General features: G+C 40.8%; 1 protein-coding gene and 1 pseudogene across 2 annotated transcripts in view; both read left to right on the top strand.

Annotated features, from left to right (window-relative positions):
* traf7 (TNF receptor-associated factor 7) overlaps window positions 1-23,220 on the top strand; it is a 71,872-nt gene that overhangs the window by 13,981 nt on the left and 34,671 nt on the right. The window contains exons 1-2 of one of the 2 annotated variants that reach the window (XM_070901123.1): window positions 10,286-10,438; window positions 22,565-22,686. In XM_070901123.1, the coding sequence (XP_070757224.1) occupies window positions 22,606-22,686 (81 nt within the window). In that variant the 5' untranslated portion in view covers window positions 10,286-10,438; window positions 22,565-22,605. Of the gene's footprint in view, window positions 1-10,285; window positions 10,439-22,564; window positions 22,687-23,220 lie in introns of those variants that run through there. The other variant, XM_070901122.1, reaches the window with a different exon arrangement.
* LOC139225943 (U2 spliceosomal RNA) lies at window positions 22,796-22,974 on the top strand (annotated as a pseudogene).

Raw genomic sequence — 23,220 nt, 5'->3', positions numbered from 1 at the left:
CATTGCAAGATACCATCCTTTCAGTCTGCTTTAGTGAAGACCTTTACATGTGACATCTGTGGCAATATATCATCGATCACAGGAAGTGGATGATGTCCACATTTCAGGGCATTGTTCAGATGTTGAGGGTCGATACATACTCGTATCTTTCCATTTGGTTTTTGTACAATCACTAGACTGGACACCCAGTCCGTCGGTTCAACAACTTTCATGATGATTTATCGATTTTCCAAACAATCGAGTTCTTTTTTTAGCGTTTGTTTGATCGCTATTGGCACCTGTCTGGGTGGCATTACAGCTGGTGTCACTGATTCATTAAGTTCAAGGTGAACTGTCCCTGGTATGTGTCCAAGTCCCTTAAACACATCTGGATACGCATTGTTGACATCAGTTTTTGACGCTAGCGAGATGTTTGCCTTGTTTGTAGTTTGCGATTCACGTGGTTCATTTACCAGCGCCATATTCTGATACACTTTTATCAGTTGCAGCTGTTGAGCACTGTGTGAGCCAATCAGTGCTGCACTTTGGCCCTCAGTTGCTTGTTCTTTGTATTTTCCAGTGGCACCTTACAAGTCCCTACCACTGGAATGGTTGCATGATTGTCATAGTGACAGTATTGTCTTAGATTCTTTTATCTTCAAGCCTTTTGGTAAGTATCTAAGAGGTAGCACAATCTATTTGCATTTTTACCATTTGACCTTTAATGGAGAAGGTAGTCATCATCTTGTTAGGATACTTTTTGTCAGCTTTGTCCTTGATTGTGTGATCAACTTTACCAAGCGTCTTTACAGTCATGATCAGAATCATAACTCTCTTCATATAGTGCATGAACTTTTGGCTTGTTCTTATATTTAGGGCTATGTATAAACTTCTGTCTCGATCCATTCTGCCTACACTTATGAGAAAAGTGATTAGGTCTTCCCATATGCTGGGCATTTACTTTTTGACAGCTCATGTCTTTTGTCACAATATCTGCAATTGAATTATTTGTATAGTCTGTGAATTCTTTCTTTGTGGATTGGGGTTTCTGTCTGACAGCTTTGACATCTTCAGAGTCTGTTTTAGTGAGCTTCATGGATTTCATTTGCGCAACTGTGGCCTCTGTAGCTTTACAGAGCATCACACATTTATCGAGTGTTGGCCGTGATTCTTGCAACAGCCTCTCACGCAGAGTGTTACCAGATATTCCACAGACGATACGGTCTCTGATGAAATCATCCCTCAAATTGCAGAAATCACATGACGATGCTGGCTCTCTCACTTTCATGAGATAGCTGCCAAACTGCTCGGCCCCTTGTACACAGTTGTTAAACTGGTACCATTGGTTTTACCTTTACAGTGCTCTTCCCAGAGCTTCAAAATAATCTGAATTTCCTGCTTATCTTTCTCTGATTTGTAGTGAAGATTATTGTGGATATCTAGGGCATCGCTGCCAATGTTAGTGATAAACATTACAATCCTAATTCTATCTGGTTTTTCCACAATATTCGTGATAATTTCATAGCTGTCCCACAGCTGTTTGAATTTTTTCCAGTTGGCTTTCAAATCGATAGTCACCTGCAATGGAGGTGGGAGAGGAATGTGCGCGGGAGTTGGCACCGTGGTGGTCGTGATAGCTCGCTACAGTTTAGGACTTTGAGTTTGTCATATACATGTATACAATTCAAATACCCAGAGGACTAGAACAAGTCTAATAGTAAAATATCGTGGCCATGTATTTGTAGAAATACTTTTTCAATCAAGGCTCTACAATAACTTATGCCACTTTAAGTTTACTTTACTAATGCCTCTAGATTATTTTACAAGCTTATGACTATTTATCGTCCTTCACGTATCCACGCGCGATGTGTAGGAAGCACGCTCTGCACTGCTTAATGTCGATTTCGATCGGCTCGAAAAAGTCTTGGTTCCAATATTTTGGTCGTAGATGCGTTCGACAAAAGATCGGAACTCTCCGCTTCTGACACCATTATTTTATAGTCTCTTGAACACTCTTAGTTCAACTTAACTCTATTTATTTGGGAGATTTCAGCCATGTGGAGCTTTAAAATGGTGTTCCTTCACAGATCCCCTCTCTCAATACAGTTCCCTATTTCTCCTAGCTAGAGGGCGCTTTCATCATAGGTAGTCCCTCGAAATCGAGGAAGACTTGCTTCCACTCTAAAAGTGAGTTCTTAGGTGACTGAACAGTCCAATACGGGGAATTATAGTCTCTGTCACAGGTGGGACAGACAGTGGCTGAAAGAAAGGGTGGGTGGGACTGGTTGCCGTATGCTCCTTCCGCTGCCTGTGCTTGTTTTCTGCATGCTCTCGGTGACGAGACTCGAGGTGCTCAGCGCCCTCTCAGATGCACTTCCTCCATTTAGGGCAGTCTTTGGCCAGAGACTCCCACTCCCAGGTGTCAGTGGGGATGTTGCATTTTATCAAGAACGCTTTGAGGGTATCCTTGAAACGTTTCCTCTGCCCACCTTGGGCTCGCTTGCCATGTAGGAGTTCCGAGTAGAGCGCTTGCTTTGGGAGACTGTTCGCATGCCTGACACAAATGTGGCCCGCCCAACGGAGCTGGTCGAGTGTGGTCAGTGCTTCGATGCTGGGGATGTTGGCCTGATTGAGGACGCTAACGTTGGTGCATCTGTCCTATATACATTATATCCATACCTCCTAGCTAGAGGGCGCTATACATTATCTCATTATTGTGGAAAGTGGAGTTGATGCAAAAGTTCCGCCACGATGTTATTGAATGGCGGAGCAGGCTTGAGGAGCTGTATGGGCTACTCCTGCTCCCATTTCTTATGTTATGTTCTTAGTAATACCTAGAGAGTGCTGCTAAATATATGGGGTCATGCTACAAAATACAGAATGACAGAAAATTATATCTGCTGGGTTGCAGAGGAGCTCCTTACAATAATGTACATTCAGGTTTATATCATGACAACAAAACTCATTACTTGGTATAAATTCCCACGGATGCAATATTTTACTAACAAACATAAAGGCCCCAAGTTTTGTGCCGCGGCGAAAACGGCGCACCTCCGAGCTGGGCGCCTGTTTTTCGTGCCGAAAACTGCGCCTAAAAAAAAGCTCGATGTCTGCTTGGCGCGGCGTGCTCATCGCAGCAGGGGGCGGCGCCTAACACACGCGCCAATTTTCTAAGTAGCAGGGGGCGGGTACAATTTAAATTAGCCTTCGTGGTGCCGGCAACCCTGCGCGTGCGCGTTGGAGCGTGCGCGCACGCGCAGTCTCACACAAACATTGGCACTCGGCCATTTTTTAAAATACTGCAGAAAAAGTGAAGATTTGTTTCTTGGACCCCTGTAAAGGCTTGTAATTTAATTTTTTTTGATATTTCTGTGTGTGAGGGAGTGCTTTTAGCAGCACTGCTGAATAAATCACCTGCTGAAATCAGTGAGTTCAGCTTCTCACTGCTAAACTTGCAGAACTGGTGCTGCATTGGTGCATGCAAAGTAAGGACTGTGTGTTTGGAGAAATAAGAGTGCCAATTCAACTTTGCAATAATACGTGGTGTTGACAATGCAGCACCCATTCTGCAAATTTAAATATAAAACTGTCGATGTGGTTGCCTCTCCCTGTCCAAATGGCCTCAGTCCCCCTCACAGCTCGAAGGCTGCTGCTGTATCTTCGGCTGCCGGCCAGCCACTGACACCGCTGATATCCTATGGCCGAATGGCCTCGCGTCCGTCCGCTGCTGATTCTTTGGCTGCCGGCCAGCCACTGACGCCGCCCCTAAAGCGTGGCCGAATAGCCTCAAGAACCTTAATGAGCTGCGTGTGTCCTGCGTTGATTCTTCGGCTGCCGGCCAGCCACTGACGGCGCTGCTATCTCATGGCCAAATGGCCTCACATCGGTCCGCTGATTCTTCGGCTGCCGGCCAGCCACTGACGCCGCTGATATCTCATGGCTGAATGGCCTCGGCTCCGTCCGGTGCGCTTCTTCGCGGCCAGCCACGAAGAGAATGAAGGCCTGCCTCAAGCACTGCAGCTCAGCTCGAAGCTTGCTGCCGCTGCCGTCGAGACACTGACCCCACACCGCTGCCTGTCTCCAACATGAAAGGCCTGCCTGAAGCACTTTCACACAGGTAGGATTTATTTGTATAATATTTGTATAAGCATAACTAAGGATTGATTGTAGAATTTAATGACTTCCCTTCCCCCCCCCCCTCCCCCCCCACCTCGTTCCCTACGCCTAATTTGTAACCTACGCCTGATTTTCTAAAGTGTAGACAAGGTTTTTTCAAGCGTACAAAAATCTTCACTCACTCCATTCTAAGTTAGTTTGGAGTAAGTTTTCATTCACGAAACTTTGAAATCAGGCGTAAGTGGCCGGACAAGCCCCCTTTTGAAAAAAAAATTCTGTTCCAAAGTGAAACTGTTCTACCTGACTAGAACTGGAGCAAACTAAATGTGGAGAATTCCGATTTCTAAGATACTCCGTTCTATACCAGTTGCTCCTAAAAATCAGGAGCAAATCATGTGGAAACTTGGGGCCAAAAAGTCGGCTTTTGCCACAAAATGATATTCAGATTTTACCCAGATAAAAGGAAAAAGGAGATGGTGAAGATTGCCCTTGTTCACCTCCATCTTTGCGTATTGTGAATTATAACTGCTTTTGAGTGCTCTAAATTTGAACGCGTTTTTCTATATTTTGATTTTAATTAAATGGAATGTAATGATTGTATTCTTTCAAACCCAGTGTCTTAGAACTGCACTTGATCATGACCATATAGACTCTGTGGGAATGTCTGCAAAGAGCCGTGGTTCCATTCTTTATTTTGATGTAAACTTTGATTAGTCCATGATATGATTTTTTAAAGTTGATTTTACTTACTAAAGACATTATTTCATGAAGATTTTAAACTTAATTTAGCAAACTTTGTGGATTATAACGAATTAGTGAAATTGAAAAGAATACATCATTTATATGATGTCATTTTTCACACAAAAATAATGAAAATTAAATATTGCAGTCACAAGATTGGAATCCCATAAAACTAAGTATTTCTTATCCTACAGGAAGTAAAAGATGGAGATTTATTAAAAAAATAGATTTTCTATTCCATGTTGTGCTGTAGTCAAGTTACTCAAGCTGAAATATACCATTGTTTTTCTCCTTACTTTGAGTATCAATCTCTGTGTTCTCAAAATCTCAAATGTAGCAAAATTATGCTCGACAAATTGGCCCATTTTAGATTTACAAAGAATGCTACAGTTCCGTGCTACATAACCCTATATTTCATAAGAACTTTTGACTTTCAACTGTTGCCCAATTTTTCCAGTGACTGCAACGTATGTACTGGGGCAGGGAGGAGTTTTCATTAATGTAACTGATTAATTCAAATGTACTGTGTGCAGTTGGCCTTACAAACACCAGCACCTTTAGCATAGAAAAACCTCCCAAAACGATTTGTAGAGGCGTAATCAAAAAGCCGAGCCAAAGAAGGGGATATTGGGAAGGGTGATCAATAGCTTGGTCAGAGGTAGGTTTTAGGGAGACTGAGGTGGAGAGGTTTAGGGAGGAAATTCCAATGGGGGAGGGAGAGGGGAGGCTAGGCAGCTGAAGACATAGTTGCCAATAATGGGGCGAAGGGAGGGGGGCCACAAGAGGTCAGTCAGAGGAACGGAGAGGTGGGAGGCTATAGGGCTAGAGGAGGTTGCAGAGATAAGGAAGGGCAAAACTTTGAAGGGATTTAAACAAAGATAATTTTAAATTTATTGCCTTGGGGGACCACGGGTTGATAACTGAGTTCATTGTGCGGGATTGAATATGGGTAGCAGAAATTTGAATAAGCTAAAATGTATGCATAATGGCAGGCTGGAGAACAGGAGTAGCAGTAAGCATTGGAATTTAGTCTAGGTCATGGTCTGAGTTAACGAACTCAGCCCAAACTTGTTTTTACACTTTTGTAAAAGCAACTTTGAAATGACTACTCTGAGAGAAGCTACAGGGAAGAGATAAAGAGGGAACAGTTGCTGATAACTTGGAAAAAAACATTTCTTGATCCAGTAGCAATGTTCTTGGAAAAAGTAAAGTAGCACACCTGTGCAGAATATGCAAGGCTCCTAAGGGAAAGTCCCTTGACCAGGAAGTAGTATTTCACAGCATAAGCTGTTTTCTGAATCACGGAACCTTAAAAGCATTCTAATTGTATAAATGTCACCGATTAGCAACATTCAGGTTTACTTTGTAAAGTAAAACATTTGAATAATAATCCTTTTTTTAAAAAAAACCTGCTATATCTGTCACATTTTTGTTCAGATGCTGGAGTTATTTTGAAAGTAGCACCTCACCCCAACACTCTGCTCCCCATTTTCCCCTTCCTCTCACATTTTATCTGCCTCCTTTATGCCCTCTCCCATCTCACTTTTGTGCAATTATTTGCCCAACCTCTAACTTTATGACTGCACTTAGTTTTGACTCCCCCATGTGTAATGTCATAGAAGATTAACAACAACAACTTGTATTTATATAGTGCCTTTAACGTAGTGAAATGTCCGAAGACGCTTCACATGAGTACTATGAGATAAAAAATTGACACCGAGCCGCATAAGTAGAAATTAAGGCAGGTGATCAAAAGCTTGGTCAAAGAGTGTTTAAGGAGCATCATGAAGGAGGAAAGAGAGGCAGAGAGGCAGAGAGGCAGAGAGGCAGAGAGGCAGAGAGGCAGAGAGGCAGAGAGGCAGAGAGGCAGAGAGGCAGAGAGGCAGAGAGGCAGAGAGGCCCAAAGCTTGGGGCCTAGGTAATAGAAGGCATGGACACCAATGGTTGCGTGATAATAATCAGGGATGCTGAAGAGGGGGGACACCTCGGGAGGGGGTGGGGGGTTGTGGGGCTGGAGGAGATTAGAGAGATAGGGAGGGGTGAGGCCATGACGGATTTGAAAATAAGGATGAGAATTTTGAAATCGAGGCGTTGCTTAACCGGAAGCCAATGTAGGTCAGCGAGAAGAAGGGTGATACATGAGTGGGACTTGGTGCGAGTTAAGACACGGGCAGCCGAGTGTTGGATCACCTCTAGTTTATGTAGAGTAGAATGTGGGAGGTCAGCCAGGAGTGCATTGGAATAGTCAAGTCTAGTGGTAACAAAGGCATGGATGAAGGCTTCAGCAGCGGATGAGCTGAGGCAAGGGTGGAGACAGGCGATGTTGCGATTAACTAGTAATATAAATCAAAATCTATAATTCTCCATAATAATACATTAAAGTCTTGCATCTGTGTGCACTTTCTGTCATCTTTTACCAGTATATATTCCTACCTGCCCAATTATAGTGGAAGCTGCCTTTAAAAACTTGTCAGACTGTAGTTACACCTCCTCTCCAAGAAGGTGCACTGCAGAGTCAGTACTGGTAGCTTGGTGTAATTGCATATTATATATTTATTTAATATGTGTGTGGTAGAAAACTATTTTAATTTTTCTGGGTTGTTATCCAGAGTTAGTATCAAGATACAGCACTGCATGGCACAAAGTAAGGGTGCCATACATTGATATTGCATAGGGCAGCAGGAATGTGGTACAGTACTACTACTGTTGATGGTATACTATAATACAAAGAAAGTAAACTTTGCATCTTGACAGCGGCAGAAAGACAACTTTTATGGGTCCTGAGAATGTAGGTGAGTGGCTTAGAAAAGTATCTTTCTCCCATAGCCATCATAGGTGTCAGCCGTGGCTCAGTGGATAGTACGCTCATCTCTGAGTCAGAAGGTAGTGGGTTTTAGACCCACTCCAGAGACTTGAGCACAAAAATCTATTCTGACATTTCAGTGCAGCACTGAGGGATCACTGCACTGTCTGAGCTGCAGTCTTTCAGATGAGACGTTAAACCGAGGCCCCGTCTCAGGTGGACGTAAAAGAGCAAGGAGTTCTCCTTAGTGACCTGGCCAGTACATAAGAACATAAGAAATAGGAACAGGAATAGGCCATGCGGCCCCTCGAGCCTGCTCCGCTATTCAATAATGGCTGATCTTATCATGGACTTCCCTGCCCGCTCCCCATAGCCCCTTATCCCCTTATCGTTTAAGAAACTGTCTATTTCTGTCTTAAATTTATTCAATGTCCCAGCTTCCACAGCTCCCTGAGGCAGCGAATTCCACAGATTTACAACCCTTGGAGAAGAAATTTCTCCTCCTCTCAGTTTTAAATGGGTGGCCCCTTATGCTATCATGCCCTCTAGTTCTAGTCTCCCCCATCAGTGGAAGCATCCTCTCTGCATCCACCTTGTTAAGCTCCCTCATAATCTTATACGTTTCGATAAGATCACCTCTCATTCTTCTGAATTCCAATGAGTAGAAGCCCAACCTACTCAACCTTTCCTCGTAAGTCAACCCCCTCATCTCCAGAATCAACCTAGTGAACCTTCTCTGAACTGCCTCCAAAGCAAGTATATCCTTTCGTAAATATGGAAACCAAAACTACACGCAGTATTCCAGGTGTGGCCTCACCAATACCCTGTATAGCTGTAGCAAGACTTCCCCCAAGATACTCCATCCCCTTTGCAATAAAGGCCAAGATTCCATTGGCTTTCCTGATCACTTGCTGTACCTGCATACTAACCTTTTTGTGTTTCATGCACAAGTACCCCCAGGTCCCACTGTACTGCGACACTTTGCAATCTTTCTCCATTTAAATAATAACTTGCTCTCTGATTTATTTCTGCCAAAGTGCATGACATCACACTTTCCAACATTATACTCCATCTGCCAAGTTTTTGCCCAGTCACTTAGCCTGTTGATGTCCTTGCAGATTTTTTTATGTCCTCCTCACACATTAGTTTTCCTCCCATCTTTGTATCGTCAGCAAACTTGGCTACGTTACACTCAGTCCTTTTTTCCAAGTCATTAATATAGATTGTAAACAATACTTATCCCTCAATCAACATCACTAAAACAGATTATCTGGTCATTATCTCATTGCTGTTTGTGGGGGCTTGCTGTGCACAAATTGGCTGCCGCGTTTCCTACATTAGTGACTACACTGCAAAAGTACTTCATTGACAGTAAAGTGCTTTGGACATCCTGAGGCTGTGGAAGGCACTATATAAATGCGAGTCTTTAAATGCATAGATCTTCCAACAAGAAACAAAATCGCTGGTGGCATGCTGATTTAAGTTCGGCGTCCATTTCAGATCTGCTCTCGTAACTAGAAATAGAAAAATGCCTCAAATTTTCTTTTATTTTGCCTAACAATATACCTTAAGCTGAACCCAGAAAAACACCACCTACTGCTAAGTGAGAATGTCTTCATTTCCCATAGTATCCTTGTGATTTCTCTTGAGAGGTTGCCATCAAGTTAGTGCTAGGTTACGGTTTTGTCTTGTGGATGCAATGCTGGGTTGAAACTATCCAAATTTTCGTCACTTAAGAACTGTTCAGAGAGTAGACTTTTGTCTGCATTTGAAGCCCAGAATGAGAGAATAAAATTGTTGTTTTAGCTGTCCTGGAGTTTTCAAATAGAACAAATGGACATCAAGTTTAATTGCTGGTCAGAATTGCATCATCTGTGGTATTCAAAAAAACATTGGTCTGTTGACATTGGTCTTTAAACAAAAGAGCTGATTCTTGTAGATGGTTTATCTGAAGCTCAAACAGTCAGATTAATGGTGTGGGGGCAGTGCGGTTACACTCTCAAGACCTTTTCTAAGTTTTCTAATCCATTGCTAAATATATTGATCTGGGTGTAACAAACTGGTGGTAATTTGAAGGTTTGGTACCAGGAAGAATGAGGGGGAGGGGAATTACTTTAACTATTTTATTATTTGCATAATAAGGATTACCCACTGCACAGGGGATCAGTACCCTAGGGAAACCATTTCCCATTCTTATCCTGCCTCAGTATGCTACTCTGTTTATTACATGCTAATGAGTAATTTATCATCTTTAGAAATTAGTTCTGCAGCTTTGCTTCACATTCTTTGTGTTACTGTACTAGGGATGGTTGAGCTTTTGGTGTTATATTGTCAAAGTATATTGTATACTATGCATGTGAGTCGCCGGGGGTCGATGTATTAGTATTGAATTACCTGACTTGAATTTATTTGCCCCTGCAGACAACTTTTGTTATTGTCCTTGACAACAGTTTTTATGTAGGTTTGGCCACCTTCTGTTAATCATTTGCACTGTACGTTCAGATTTCTGTGATCCTGTGACGTCAAGCCAACAAGTGGTGTAACCTTTTATGTCTGCCAAACAACTCGATTGGCTCAGGTCTGGGTTTTTCCAGCTTTATTTGCATATCATTCCATCAGCATGCCTTTCTGTTTACATCATTGGTGAGTTGACTGCTTGCGGAAGCAGCTGAAGACTGGAAGAAGACATTACTTTGCAGTTAAAACTTTGTGTTTCTTTTTTTCTCCATTTGCTTAAAATTACATTGTTGTATTGTTTATTACATACATCATGTGGTAGTCTGGTTTTCTGTGCTGCAGGTAATGTACTTTTGTTCATGTGCTGGCTTGTGTTGCAAAAGAGCGAGACAGAGAATTTGAATATTGATTTAGGAACTAAGACAGGCTTTTGTTCAGTGAAATCTGATCCGAAACATCCAATTCTGCATCTTTAAAAATATATATCCGTGTTTGAAAAAGTATTTAATTTGTAATCAGTTGGTTATGCTACTATGTTCTCCAGCGAGTTAACTTGTTTTACAGCTTAGTCTACGGTGTCTTTTTTTCCAATGTTGCAAAAGTGTGCAGTACCCAAAGGGAAATAGCCTGACAAGCTTCTTAGCTGTTTATTTTTCAAATCGAGTCTGATTAGCCCAACAACATGCTTGAGGTTTTCTGGTTTTACGTTCTTCAAAAATCGGGTATTATAATTAAGGATAAAATTGAATGTTATTGTTGGACTTGTATAGGATCTGAAATGTGGGCCATTTATTTCAAATGTTTCTAAATCTGGTATACTTTGACCCCCATCAACATGATCCTTATGCTTGCTATTCATTCTGAACAATTGGTTAAGGACTGAGGTCATTTTCCCACACTATAGATTTGAGAATTGATTGTATCCCATCATATAGTTTAACTCAGTTCTGTATTATTTTGGGGCAGACTCGATCATTTAATTTGCTACTTTTTTTGTTGTTTAGCCCATTTTTAAAAAATTCGATCCATTTAATTTGCTACTTTTTTTGTTAATTTTGCCCATTTAAACAAATTTTAACCAGAATTTGGGAATTCTGACTAAGGAAGTGAGGGTTAGAGTAGAAAACTTATATAGTAAGCCCAAAAAAATGGTTGCAGTGCTGAGAGAGTGGATATTTGGGTAACAATTGTAGATCGGTGAGTCTGAGCTACAGTATCGATGAAGCCTCAGGTATCGGTTTCTCTGTATCTGTCAACTTATTAGCGCATTACTTCTTTTGCTATATTGTATTAACGAAAAAGTTTGTAGTGATAACACTTTCCTTTGGGTTACTGCCAGCGTATTTCACAAGTTAGGACACAGGGCCCCTGGGAAGGTGTCGGTGCTTGCAGCCCGTCCTCCACACACAAAAGTTTAAAAAGCTGAACTTTGGGAGCAAGGGAGAAACTTTTCAGTGCTTTCCCTGTGATTGAACAATTGCAAAAGCTGGATGCTAAACCTGTATCGAACCTTGGTTAATCCGCACTTAAGAGTATTGCGTACAATTCTGGTTGCCATATTATCATATTATAAAAAAGATATCGAGGCACAGGAGAGGGAACAGATAAGATTTACAAGGATATTACCAGAAATGTGAGGGTATACATATCAGGAAAGGATGAATAGGTTGGGTCTCTTTTCTCTTGAAAAAAGAAGACTGAGGGGCAACCTAATAGAGGTCATTAAAATTACGAAATGTTTTGATAGAGTGGATACAGAGAGAATGTTTCCATTTGTGGGGAAGAGCATAACTAGAGGTCATCAATATAGGATAGTCACCAAAAAATCCAATAGGGTATTCAGAAGAAACATCTTTATCCAAACAGTGGTGAAAATGTAACTCGCTACCACAGAGAATGGTTGAAGCGAATAGTATAGATGCATTTAAGGGGAGGCTAGACAAGCAAATGAGGGAGAAGGGAATAGAGGGTTATGCTGATCGATTTAGATGAGGAAATACAGGAGGAGGCTCGAGTGGAACATAAACGCCGGCATGGACTGGTTGGGCTGAATGGCCTGCTTCTGTGCCGATATCCTATGTAATTAGTGATGGGCAGATTTTACTCTGTCTGTGGAAAGAGAAGACTAAAAGTTCAAATTTTTCACCCTCATCGTTCAATTATTTTATTTTCTAAACAAAATTTATTATTTTGACAGTACGAGGTGAATAGTGTTCTCTATCACTTGAAAGGAAAGTGATGCATTTTATAATAAACCATCATTGCCCGGTGCCTGTAGAAAATGACCAAGAGTAGTTTTAATGTTTTTAATACTGCAATTCTGCTGTTCCTTTTTTTGTGTGTATGTATATAATGCATATGTTTGCATTTTTTAATATACATATTTATGTGTATATGTGATATATAATGTATGATCTACTGGATTAAATGTTACTGTGGATCTGCAAGTTCAAATAAGGCGCTTTTACATTAGCGCTTGTTACATTCAGATTGCGGGAGAATGCAACAATATGTCTACTCTCCTTATTTACCTTTCTGTATCTGTCTCCCTTATCCTGGCACTGAGTTACGGACCCTCTAAATATGTGGGTCTACATTTCTGCCACCAGGATAAATGAGGTGAATTTAGCAATATAAACTCGGGGAACTGGCACAGAATGGCTACTCTCCAGTAATCAGAATTAAATAAGTGCCCTTAATGCAGAGGGAGCAGTCTCAAAATTGTGTGCTGTAGATTGCGACATGCAATTGTTTCTCCTTACTTGTGCTAACTTGCTTTTGTTGGTTTGAAAATATTTAATTTATCTTACTGGGTGGTGCAATAGTTTATAAGTCATTCACCTCTGGGACTTTGGTTTGAATTCAGTCAAGATTGAAGGGATGAAAGAATCTCTTAGCCAGCTGTTAGGGTCTTTAGTGAAATGAGTTTGCCGCACTCTTAGTCTACAATAGGCTGGAATCCATATAAGAAACTGCTGATAATTGGCTTCTTCAATCGGGCCACAAGATTGCCTGAAATGGGAAATAGAAAAAAACTTTATTCCTTTTCCATCTTTCAGTTACTTGTGTTTTCAACTTCCTGCCAAAAAAAAGCAAAAATAAAAGTTATGTAAAGATACTTTAGCTCTCAATGTTTACAAAACCAGGAAGTGGAGGTGAATTCTGCCTCCATCCAGCTTTATCCACTTTCCAACCTGATCCAATGAATAGCCAGAATGTGATGTCAGATCAGGAAGTGGCACTTTTTTGCTTGCAAAGGCCCAAGAAGATGTTTTTATAAAGAATGATACTGTCAGCTGACAATTTGCTTGTATTGCATTACATCACCTGTTTTGTATCCAAGTATTTGACTTTTCAGACTGTGCCATTTTAGAGCATTGAGTAGTGTAGCTATAATTGATCCATTTTACCCATTACTCAAAATGGTGCACACTGCCACTTAAAGGGTAGAATACGTACTTGGATTTTGAACTATCTAGTTTAATTCCTCTTTTTTTTTGTATAACAGGAACTTAAGTTTGAACCAAATCCTAGGTTCTGCATTTTGATGGGTCTTATTTGATTAACAAGTGTAGCAACAAGAGTAAGCTAAGATCAGACTAAGGATTTTCTTTAAAAGTTAATTACTCATATAAAGTGTGTACGTGACTAACCATGCGTGTGAAATTAATTCAGATTACACATGCGGTGGGGAGAGATGGGAACCAGCTGTCCAAGGGACGAACAACAAGTTTAATCTAACAACTAGACAGCAAAATAAGTTGGAAAACAAGTGGACAAAATTGTATATTGCCAATACTCAAACTGATGGCCATAGAACCATGTTTAGAATTTTTTTGTATCGTTCTTGACATTTGAACGTTTCATCTCACTGAGATGTTTTTAAAATTGGTTCTTTAATCATGCCAGCGATCCAATGTCTTTCTTGGCCTTTAAGCAAGTTCACACCAACGTTCCCGTTAAGCTGCGCAGCCGTGCAGTGTTCTGGAGTTCCCGCGCAAGCCGCTTACCAGCTTTTAAAGGGGAGAAACCATGCATGTGTGAAAATTTCAATAGACCATGCATCCCCAAAGAATATCAGAGGGAACATTGGTCCACAATATTTGATTTTATATCATACTGCCACAGAAGTTGCATACTGTAACCTGCATCAATCTACTTTGTAAAACTACACTGGCCCGGATTGTGCGGTAATTGGTAATAATAACAGTGAGGCTGTCAGCGTTCCCAGTTGTGGAGTAAATTGGACTAACTTTCGGAGTCTGCACATACGCAGTTAAACGTGGCAATCAGGAAGTTGCTATCCACTTTGCCCTGCTCCTCCACAAACTGCGCTACACCGGTACCTCGTCGAGAGACTCAGCATTGAAATCGATGTACGGGCATGAAGTTGCTGCAGTTACCCACTAAACACAGCCTAAGTAGTATGGGGTAGTGCATTCAAGTGTAAGTGAATTTTTAGCAACGTGATATGTCATAATTACTGACCAGCAATATCTCTGGCACTGAAAATTTAATTTTACAAGTGTGAAGTCTCATTCCTTCAGAATTTAATTATTGTTGGAGATTTTATAAAAATATATATTTTTTTACTTTTTCTTTCTGTCTTTTGTGTGTGTCTCTCTCAGAAATTTGGGGTTAAATCTACCTCTGAGGGTTTAATTTGGGAAGTGTAGTGGTTATATGCAGCTAAATGATATGATGTTATCACTGGTTTGTACGCTGTCAGCTGTGGCTCAGTGAGTAGCACTCTCGCCTCTGAGTCAGAAGGTTGGGGGTTCAAGTCCCACTCCAAGGACTTGAGCACAAAAAATCTAGGCTGACACTTCAGTGCAGTACTGAGGGAGCACTGCACTGCTGGAGATGCCGTCTTTCAGATGAGATGTTAAACCGAGGCCCTGTTTGCTCTCTCAGGTGGACATGAAAGATCCCACGGCACTATTTCAAAGAAGACCACGGGAGTTATCCCCGGTGTCCTGGCCAATATTTATCCCTCCATCAATATATCAAAAAAACAGATTATCTGGCCATTATCACATTGCTGTTTGTGGAAGCTTGCTTCTGCTCAAATTGGCTGCCACGTTTCCTACATTACAACAGTGACTACACTTCATTGGCTGTAAAGCGCTTTGAGACATCCGGTGGTCATGAAAGATGCTGTATAAATCCAAATCATCTTCCTAATCCCACCTTTCTTCCCCTCTCTTTATTGCTTTCTGTACATGATTTTACATTGAATTAAATATTCTAACTTATACATCCTGGTTTAGAATCTGCGTGTCTGTATAAATTCTTCAATCTGATTGGTTGAAGAGCCATGTTGTTGCTTGTGCTGCTCACACAGGTTCCAGATCCCCTGTAGAGGGCACCAGGCTGGATCAGATGCCCGATGACAGCAAGTTGCTGCTCGATAACCTGCAAAAAGTCAGCTGTAATGAACGGCAAGCACCGTCCCTTTGCCACTGGCTGCAAAATTCAGACCAATAATTTTGAAGTTGGAGGAGGAATGGGGCCAATAATGTTATGGCATTGCAAGTAGAATTTTTTTTTTGAATAGATGTTACTTTCTTACTAGTTAGTTACTTTATTATGTAAAAATATACAATATTTCACTGTTACACAGCAGTACGGACAAAGGGTTGGAAACTTATTTTACAGGGCAGAAGATGTACCTGAGAAGCACTTACTCTTTGGTTTCCTGATCTCTTATTTGTGAAATGGTGAAAAGTGTGAAGAGCTCTCAAACTAAAGGAGTGAAGGAAAAGTACATAAACTTTAGGCTAGAGAATTAGGAGTAGCACAGCAAGTTGGTATACTGTGATTTTGTGTCACGATGTATTTCTGATCTCAGTCAGAAGTTAAGGGAAGGTCTTTCAGGATAACCTTTTACAAAGTTTTATTTAAAAAATGTATTAAGTTCGTCTCTCGCTTAGGATAATAAAGGGATGTGATCTGAAAATTCAATGTGGTTAAAAAGCATCTGACAATGGGCAGCTAGGATGGTCCAAGTATTCAGCCCTGGCATGTTGTACCATTGAGTGATAAAATGATCTTCGCAGGACGAGTTACTGATTTTATCCAAGTCGTCCATGAATAGGGAGCCGTGCTAAAGGCAGACTCTACATCAGATATATTTGTATATTGAAGTGTCTCTGATGAGGGATCATTTTTTGCATTATGTTGTCTTAACATGTCTTAATTTTTACTGTCATAAGCAGCTTGTGGCTTTGAACAAAATTGTTTCCTCTCAGGACCTTATTAATGACTTTAAGCATGTGGTATAATTTCTATATATTTAATAAGTATTTGGTATTTCTTTGAAGTTGATGCTCTGCAAAGGACTATAGTGTTGCAGCAATTTGAACTTTTTAAAACCAGTTTTTGCTGTGTTGTGTGCTATTTATTCTTTACTTGTTGCTTTTACAGATGTTTTGCCACTTTTTTCTCGATTGCTCCAATATTTCACTTCTGTATGAAAAAAAGCTGAACAATCCAAAGTGAACACTCACCAAGCTAGTTATTTGAAGAAAAATAAACTGCCCTGAATTAGAACTCCTCAGTCTTCTCTACCTGGTAGTCATGAGACATGGGTTGTCTTGGTGCACTGCGGGTATTGTAGTTACACAGGAAGTGACAAGGTCTCACACAAGAGATTGATGTGCAAAATCAAAGCACATGGTATTGGGGTAATATACTGACGTGGATAGAGAACTGGTTGACAAACAGGAAGCAGAGAGTCGGGGTAAACGGATCCTTTTCAGAATGGCAGGCAGTGACTAGTGGAGTGCCGCAGGGCTCAGTGCTGGGACCCCTGCTCTTTACAATATATCAATGATTTAGCTGAAGGAATTGAGTGTAATATCTCCAAGTTTGCAGATGACACTAAGCTGGGTGGCGATGTGAGCTGTGAGAGGGACGCTGAGAGGGACGCTAAGAGGCTGCAGGGTGACTTAGACAGGTTAGGTGAGTGGGGAAAATGCATGGCAGATACAGTATAATGTGGCTAAATGTGAAGTTATCCACTTTGGGGGCAAAAACGCGAAGACAGAATATTATCTGAATGGCGGCAGATTAGGAAAAGGGGAGGTGCAACGAGACCTGGGTGTCATGATTCATCAGTCATTGAAAGTTGGCATACAGGTACAGCAGGCGGTGAAGAAGGCAAATGGTATGTTGGCCTTCATAGCTAGGGGATTTGAGTATAGGAGCAGGGAGGTCTTACTGCAGTTGTACAGGGCCTTGGTGAGGCCTCACCTGGAATATTGTGTTCAGTTTTGGTCCCCTAATCTGAGGAAGGACGTTCTTGCTATTGACGGAGTGCAGCGAAGGTTCACCAGACTGATTCCCGGGATGGCTGGACTGACATATGAGGAGTGACTGGATCAACTGGGTCTTTATACATTGGAGTTTAGAAGGATGAGGGGATCTCATAGAAACATATAAGATTCTGACGGGACGGGACAGGTTAGATGCGGGTAGAATGTTCCCGATGTTGGGGAAGTCCAGAACCAGGGGATACAGGAGGATCTTAGGATAAGGAGTAGGCCATTTAGGACTGAGATGAGGAGAAACTTCTTCACTCAGAGAGTTGTTAACCTGTGGAATTCCCTGCTGCAGAGAGTTGTTGATGCCAGTTTGTTGGATATATTCAAGAGGGAGTTAGCTGTGGCCCTTACGGCTAAAGGGATCAAGGGGTTTGGAGAGAAAGCAGGAAAGGGGTACTGAGGGAATGATCAGCCATGATCTTATTGAATGGTGGTGCAGACTCGAAGGACCGAATGGCCTACTCCTGCACCTATTTTCTATGTTTCTATGAACACAGAAACTCGCATGGTACAGCTTTCGCATTCTTCTATCGTCAGCAGTTGGGAATTCCAGCATCCAGGCTCAGGTGAAATTTTCAACTTGAGCTCCAGACAGAAGGGGGTAGACTTATCGGGATGGCTAACTTCCTGGGGGCGTTTCTAGCATTAATTAACTAGTTTTATAGCTAACGTTTTTTTCTGCCCTGTTTAACTTTTTATTTGTTATGTTATTTGTAGCCGAATACTCTCAGTTGAGTGAAGAAAATGGCAGAGAAAACTGACTGAGGAAATTACTTGAGCAATTTGTTTGCTCACTTTTCTCCTGCCTACTCATTCTTCCTTTACAGTTACCAATTGAATCAAATTGTTTTGTTCACATTTAGTCAACTGATATTTGGCTGAAATTAGCACTTTGTTAAATTACCAATCTGAAATTTGTTTGGCTTACAGATGTGACACCCTGAAGTGTGACAGTTTTGATGTGTGTGATGCCTTAAATGTATCACACAATGGTTGCACACGAGATGCAAATCTTTAAATTATATGGATGATTAAATTTGCTAACTAAGCTGATCTCATTAGAATCATGAATGAAAGAAAATTCTTTGGTTAATAATTTTTAATTTTATTCCTTTTATCTTGGCACAAGATGCCAACTCCCATCACTGCAGAGTTAACTTGTGTTCATTGTAGGTCAAAAGCATCTAGGAAGAACTGTAAATAATCACATGATTAGTCAAGGGCAATCAGACTTGCCATCCTTAGTGCAAATGCAGGTCAGCTTGATTTTAGTACTGAATTGCAGTACTTATCAGGCCAGGCTACAGTTGGTGGGCTGAAACATATCTCTCTCGATCTGAACTCCAATTTATACCGTGCAAGTGTAAGAACACATCTGCCCCCAGTTTCTTTCTCTTTATTCAGATAGCTACCTTGTTCAGTGGTCTCTCTGGGCTCAAATGTAAATTTCAGAAGAACATCACAGCTGTTTCTGTCACTGTTCCATGGTGCCCCTCTTTCCCCCCCACCCCCAAGCCAAAGAAATCAAACTCTTGTTTGCCACAAAAATCAGGATGACGTTTAAAGCATACTTAGTTAATATATATGATTTAAACAGTTTACCACCAGATAATGTTATAACGTTTGATTGCATTACAGCCTTTGTGCATTGAAATGTGTTTCAATTTACTGGCATCCTCACACTGACACATGATCTACACTGTATTGTGTAATCTCCAGAATGTGACTAATAGCTCATTTATACTGTGGAGTCTGCTGCTGCAGAACCCTGGCATCCAGGCTTCACTTTTGCTGTCAGTCCATTTATGACCATAAAGCTACCGGATTGTCGTAAAAACCTATCTTGTTCACTAATGTCCTTTAGGGGAGGAAATCTGCCGCCCTTACCCGTTCTGGCCTATATGTGACTCCAAACCCACAGCAATGTGATTGATTCTTAACTATCCTCTGAAATGGCCAAGTAAGCCAATCAGTTGTATAAAGCGGCTCACCACCACCTTCTCAAGGGCAATTAGGGATGGGCAATAAATGTCGGACTTGCCAGCGATGCTTACATCTCATGAACAAATAAAACAAATATATTGTTGCTGAAATGCAAAATAGTTTTCTAGAACCAATTGCAAATATGTAAGCAGCAATAGTTTGCCAGTCACAGTTTTTAAAACCTTTTCAAAGCCAGCATCTTCTTTTGCTCCAGTAATGTCGCCAGTCGTGGGGAGGTATAGTAGTAGTTAAATTTCTTCTGTCTTGCAGCAACTATGTTTATTTGATCTCTTTGCCTTGGTTGTTAGGACTGCATGGGTTTATACTGCAGGTAGTGGTGGTGCTGTTGTTTGAGGCATAGCTGACAGCCACCAGCTTTAGTGGTGTTTGCTATCTGCAACTCCCAATAAAACCACAAGGTGCTGATTTTTAGCTGAGCTATCTTTGGCACGCTAGCAATATAAATAGACTAGAAGACTTGCTGGCACAAAATGATTCCCAATTCTCAAAGGAGACCTGCATGTTTTCTATAACCTAACAGTAAATCTGATGAGTTGGGTTTTAGTTAAATAATAGTGATCCTTCGGATAACCTGATTGCCATCTAGTGACTCCCACTGGAACGTGTACGTGTGTGGATGTAGGTACAGCTGTGAAGCCTAGCCTTGGACACCCTGACTATATAACCAGCTGAGCCTCACTGCCTAGGCTCACAAATGAAGAATGCTGAGCTAGATGAGATGCGTCCGCATTGAATGTACTGGATGCTGTGTATAGTCATCATTTTAATTATTTTTCATTATAATAAAGACACCAAGTTGGAAGTCATTGTGCATGATGTATCTTTAGAAAAGCTACTTAAAGCATTCCGTACTTTGGAGCAAGCCATGCCCTGCGGGTTACAGATAGTTTTGTCGAAAGTAATTTGTACTGAGTTTATTTCTTGTATTCATTAGTAAATCAAAAAAAAAATTCAAGAAGTTTCAATCTTTTACTTGCATCACAAAATATTACAACACAGAAACTGGGCACTGGGCCTGTCTAGCTTACGCTGATGTTTTTTCCAATTTCCTGCTGGCTTCCCATATATTTAATTTTTTTCCTTCAGCCCTCCACCCATCACAACAGCTCTGCCACATGTAGCCTGCAGCCTATGTCCTCACCAATTCGCTCACGGTCTCCCATTCCTGCTGTTTCCTCAGTACATTTCCTTAAGGTCAAGGGCCACAAACTCTGTGGAGCTGACACCACATCATGATGCAAAGTAGACAGGTTAACTTAACTTGACAATCAACTTAATGAGCATATTCCTAGGTTTAGTCTAACTTTATAGTCCAGGAGGCTGTAGTGTGTTTGCCTCACACTAATCCTGAATTGATTCCCTGCTTTTGATCTTTTTGCAACAGTATAGTTTTAATTTTAAATGATAACTGACTGCGGTCTAAACTTCATAACTGGGTACGATAAATTACTTGAAGTATCAATTGCAGCCAGCCCAGCCCACCTTAATGGAATTGAACTAATCCAAACACCAGGGGGGAGTTTTGAAACGGTGGCATGTTAAATAATGACCTAAAACTATTACCTGTATCTGCAAATCTTTTAGGAATAACAAATATAGATTCATATACTACAAGTGTACCTTAATCTGCAAATTAGGGCATTTAAGTTTCAAGTAGACAATTCTGGCATTTAAATCTTCTTAATGAATATAAGTTGACAAGCTTAGTAAATATAGAGTGACAATATCAAAAAGATTTAGCAGGTAAATGATTCAATGTATTGAAGCACAAACGATACAAATTATTTTTTAAAAAGAGATAGTTTGGGTGAGTACTTAAAATTTTGCTGATACAATATTAGAATGAGAGGTGATCTCATTTAAACATATATAAGATTCTGAAGGGGATTCAGAGGGTAGGTGCTAAAAGGTTGTTTACCCAGGCTTAAGAGTCTAGAACTAGGGGGCATAGTCCCAAGATAAGGGGTCGGTCATTTAAGACTGAGATGAGGAGGAACATCTTCACTCAAAGGGTTGTGAATCGTTGGAATTCTCTACTCTAAAGGGCTGGGGACGCTGAGTCATTGAGTATATTCAAGGCTGAGATGGATTTTTGGACTCGAGGGGAATCAAGGGATATGGAGAACGGGTGGGAAAGTGAAGTTGAGGTCAAAGATCAGCCATAATATTGAATGGCAGAGCAGGCTCTAAGGGCCTACTCCTGCTCCTAATTCTTATGTTCTTATGTACACTTAATTCCCATGTTTATTGTGTTTCACAGTACTATTCGTGTTCTCACTCACGTGCATGCACAAACTAGCTAATCCTTTGATTGCCCTTCCCACCCCAAATCCAGAAGTTAAATCATCATCTCCATTTGTTCTTTGGATGTGGGCAACACTGGCATGCCGATATTTATTGCCCATCCTTAGTTGGCCTGTGGGCATTAAAGTCAACCACATAATGTCACATTTAGCACATTCCCTTCCATCTCTGAAGGACATTAATGAATCAAGTGGGATTTGATGATAATCTGGAAGCATTTAAGACCATTTTCTAGTGCTAGCCCACAACTGACCAGATTTAATTCAATTTCTCGATTTTTTTTTTATTGTAGGATTTTAATTCTCAACCTCTCAGTTGCTAGGCTGCCATAGAAAGCAATAGAATAAAATATGACAAATGACATTTGGAGAGCATTGGATTAGACACGAAGTGTCACAAAACTATAATGAAATAATTTGTTGAGGTAATTGATTGGGTACTATATATGGTTTCAGTGTTGTGGGAACTATAAACATTTTAAGATTTGATGTAATGTGGAGGGCCACGCTACGATGTGGAAGACTGCTGTTCAGAATTCTTCTGATTTCACTATCCATTTTCAGTCCATTATAATTTGGCACATAGCAAATAAATTACATCATTGTGCAGAATAATTTAAAACGGTAAGTTGTTCTACAGAGTAATTTTCCATAACTTTTATATTTGTATATGATTGATGTCCCTACATTGATTTCTGGTTCACGTTTTTGTTTCCTGAGCATTCTACTCCAACTGAAACTGTCAAGTCGCTACTTTATGTCTTGAAAAAATTTATCGTTGTTCAGATATGTAATATCGACACTAGTGTTCATCAATTTCTTTTTTCCAACAATAGGGAATGGACTTAAATTAGAAGACCGGCTGTTGTTCTAGATTATGACCTCAACCAAGAGCAATCGATACAACCGTTTCTCTGGAGGTGCAACAAACATACCCACTGTAGACAATACAAGTATTGTAAGTATCATGGTTGGGTGGTAAAAACCAATAATTTAGAACTCTCTGCATTACTGTTCTGAAGCCACACCTTTTAATGTTTTCTGAAATTGTTTGAAAGCAGAGCTTTATCGCTTCTCGGCCTTTTGGCTAAGATCAAGTGTAGTATCTGTTCTTATCAGTTTAATATCCCCTATGGGGACATGATATTGAATTGATTTTTGGACAGGGAGCTGGATCAGGGGCATGCCCCGTCCACTCCATGCACTGACCTGGTATTGCAATATTTCCAGGAACGGTGCAACTTCGCCTCTCGGCCTTTTGGCCTAAGATCAAACACATTGGCGCAAAGTGATCTTTGGCGTTAGAGTTGATCTGGAACGAAATTGGATTAAAAAATTTTTTTTTTTATTTGTTTGAAAGCAGAGCACATTGAATAATACAACATGCGCACTAAAAGTAATGTGGAGTGAATGCGCCACAATATGCTAGGACATGGCTTTAAGCCTTCATTCCCTTAATGCTGATAAATTTCTAATTTCAGCCATGTCACGG

The sequence above is a fragment of the Pristiophorus japonicus genome, chromosome 15, assembly GCF_044704955.1.
Source record: "Pristiophorus japonicus isolate sPriJap1 chromosome 15, sPriJap1.hap1, whole genome shotgun sequence".
Classification (NCBI taxonomy): Eukaryota; Metazoa; Chordata; class Chondrichthyes; family Pristiophoridae; genus Pristiophorus; species Pristiophorus japonicus.
Note: the sequence above shows the minus strand (reverse complement) of the source record. Positions and strands in the feature narration are given on the sequence as shown.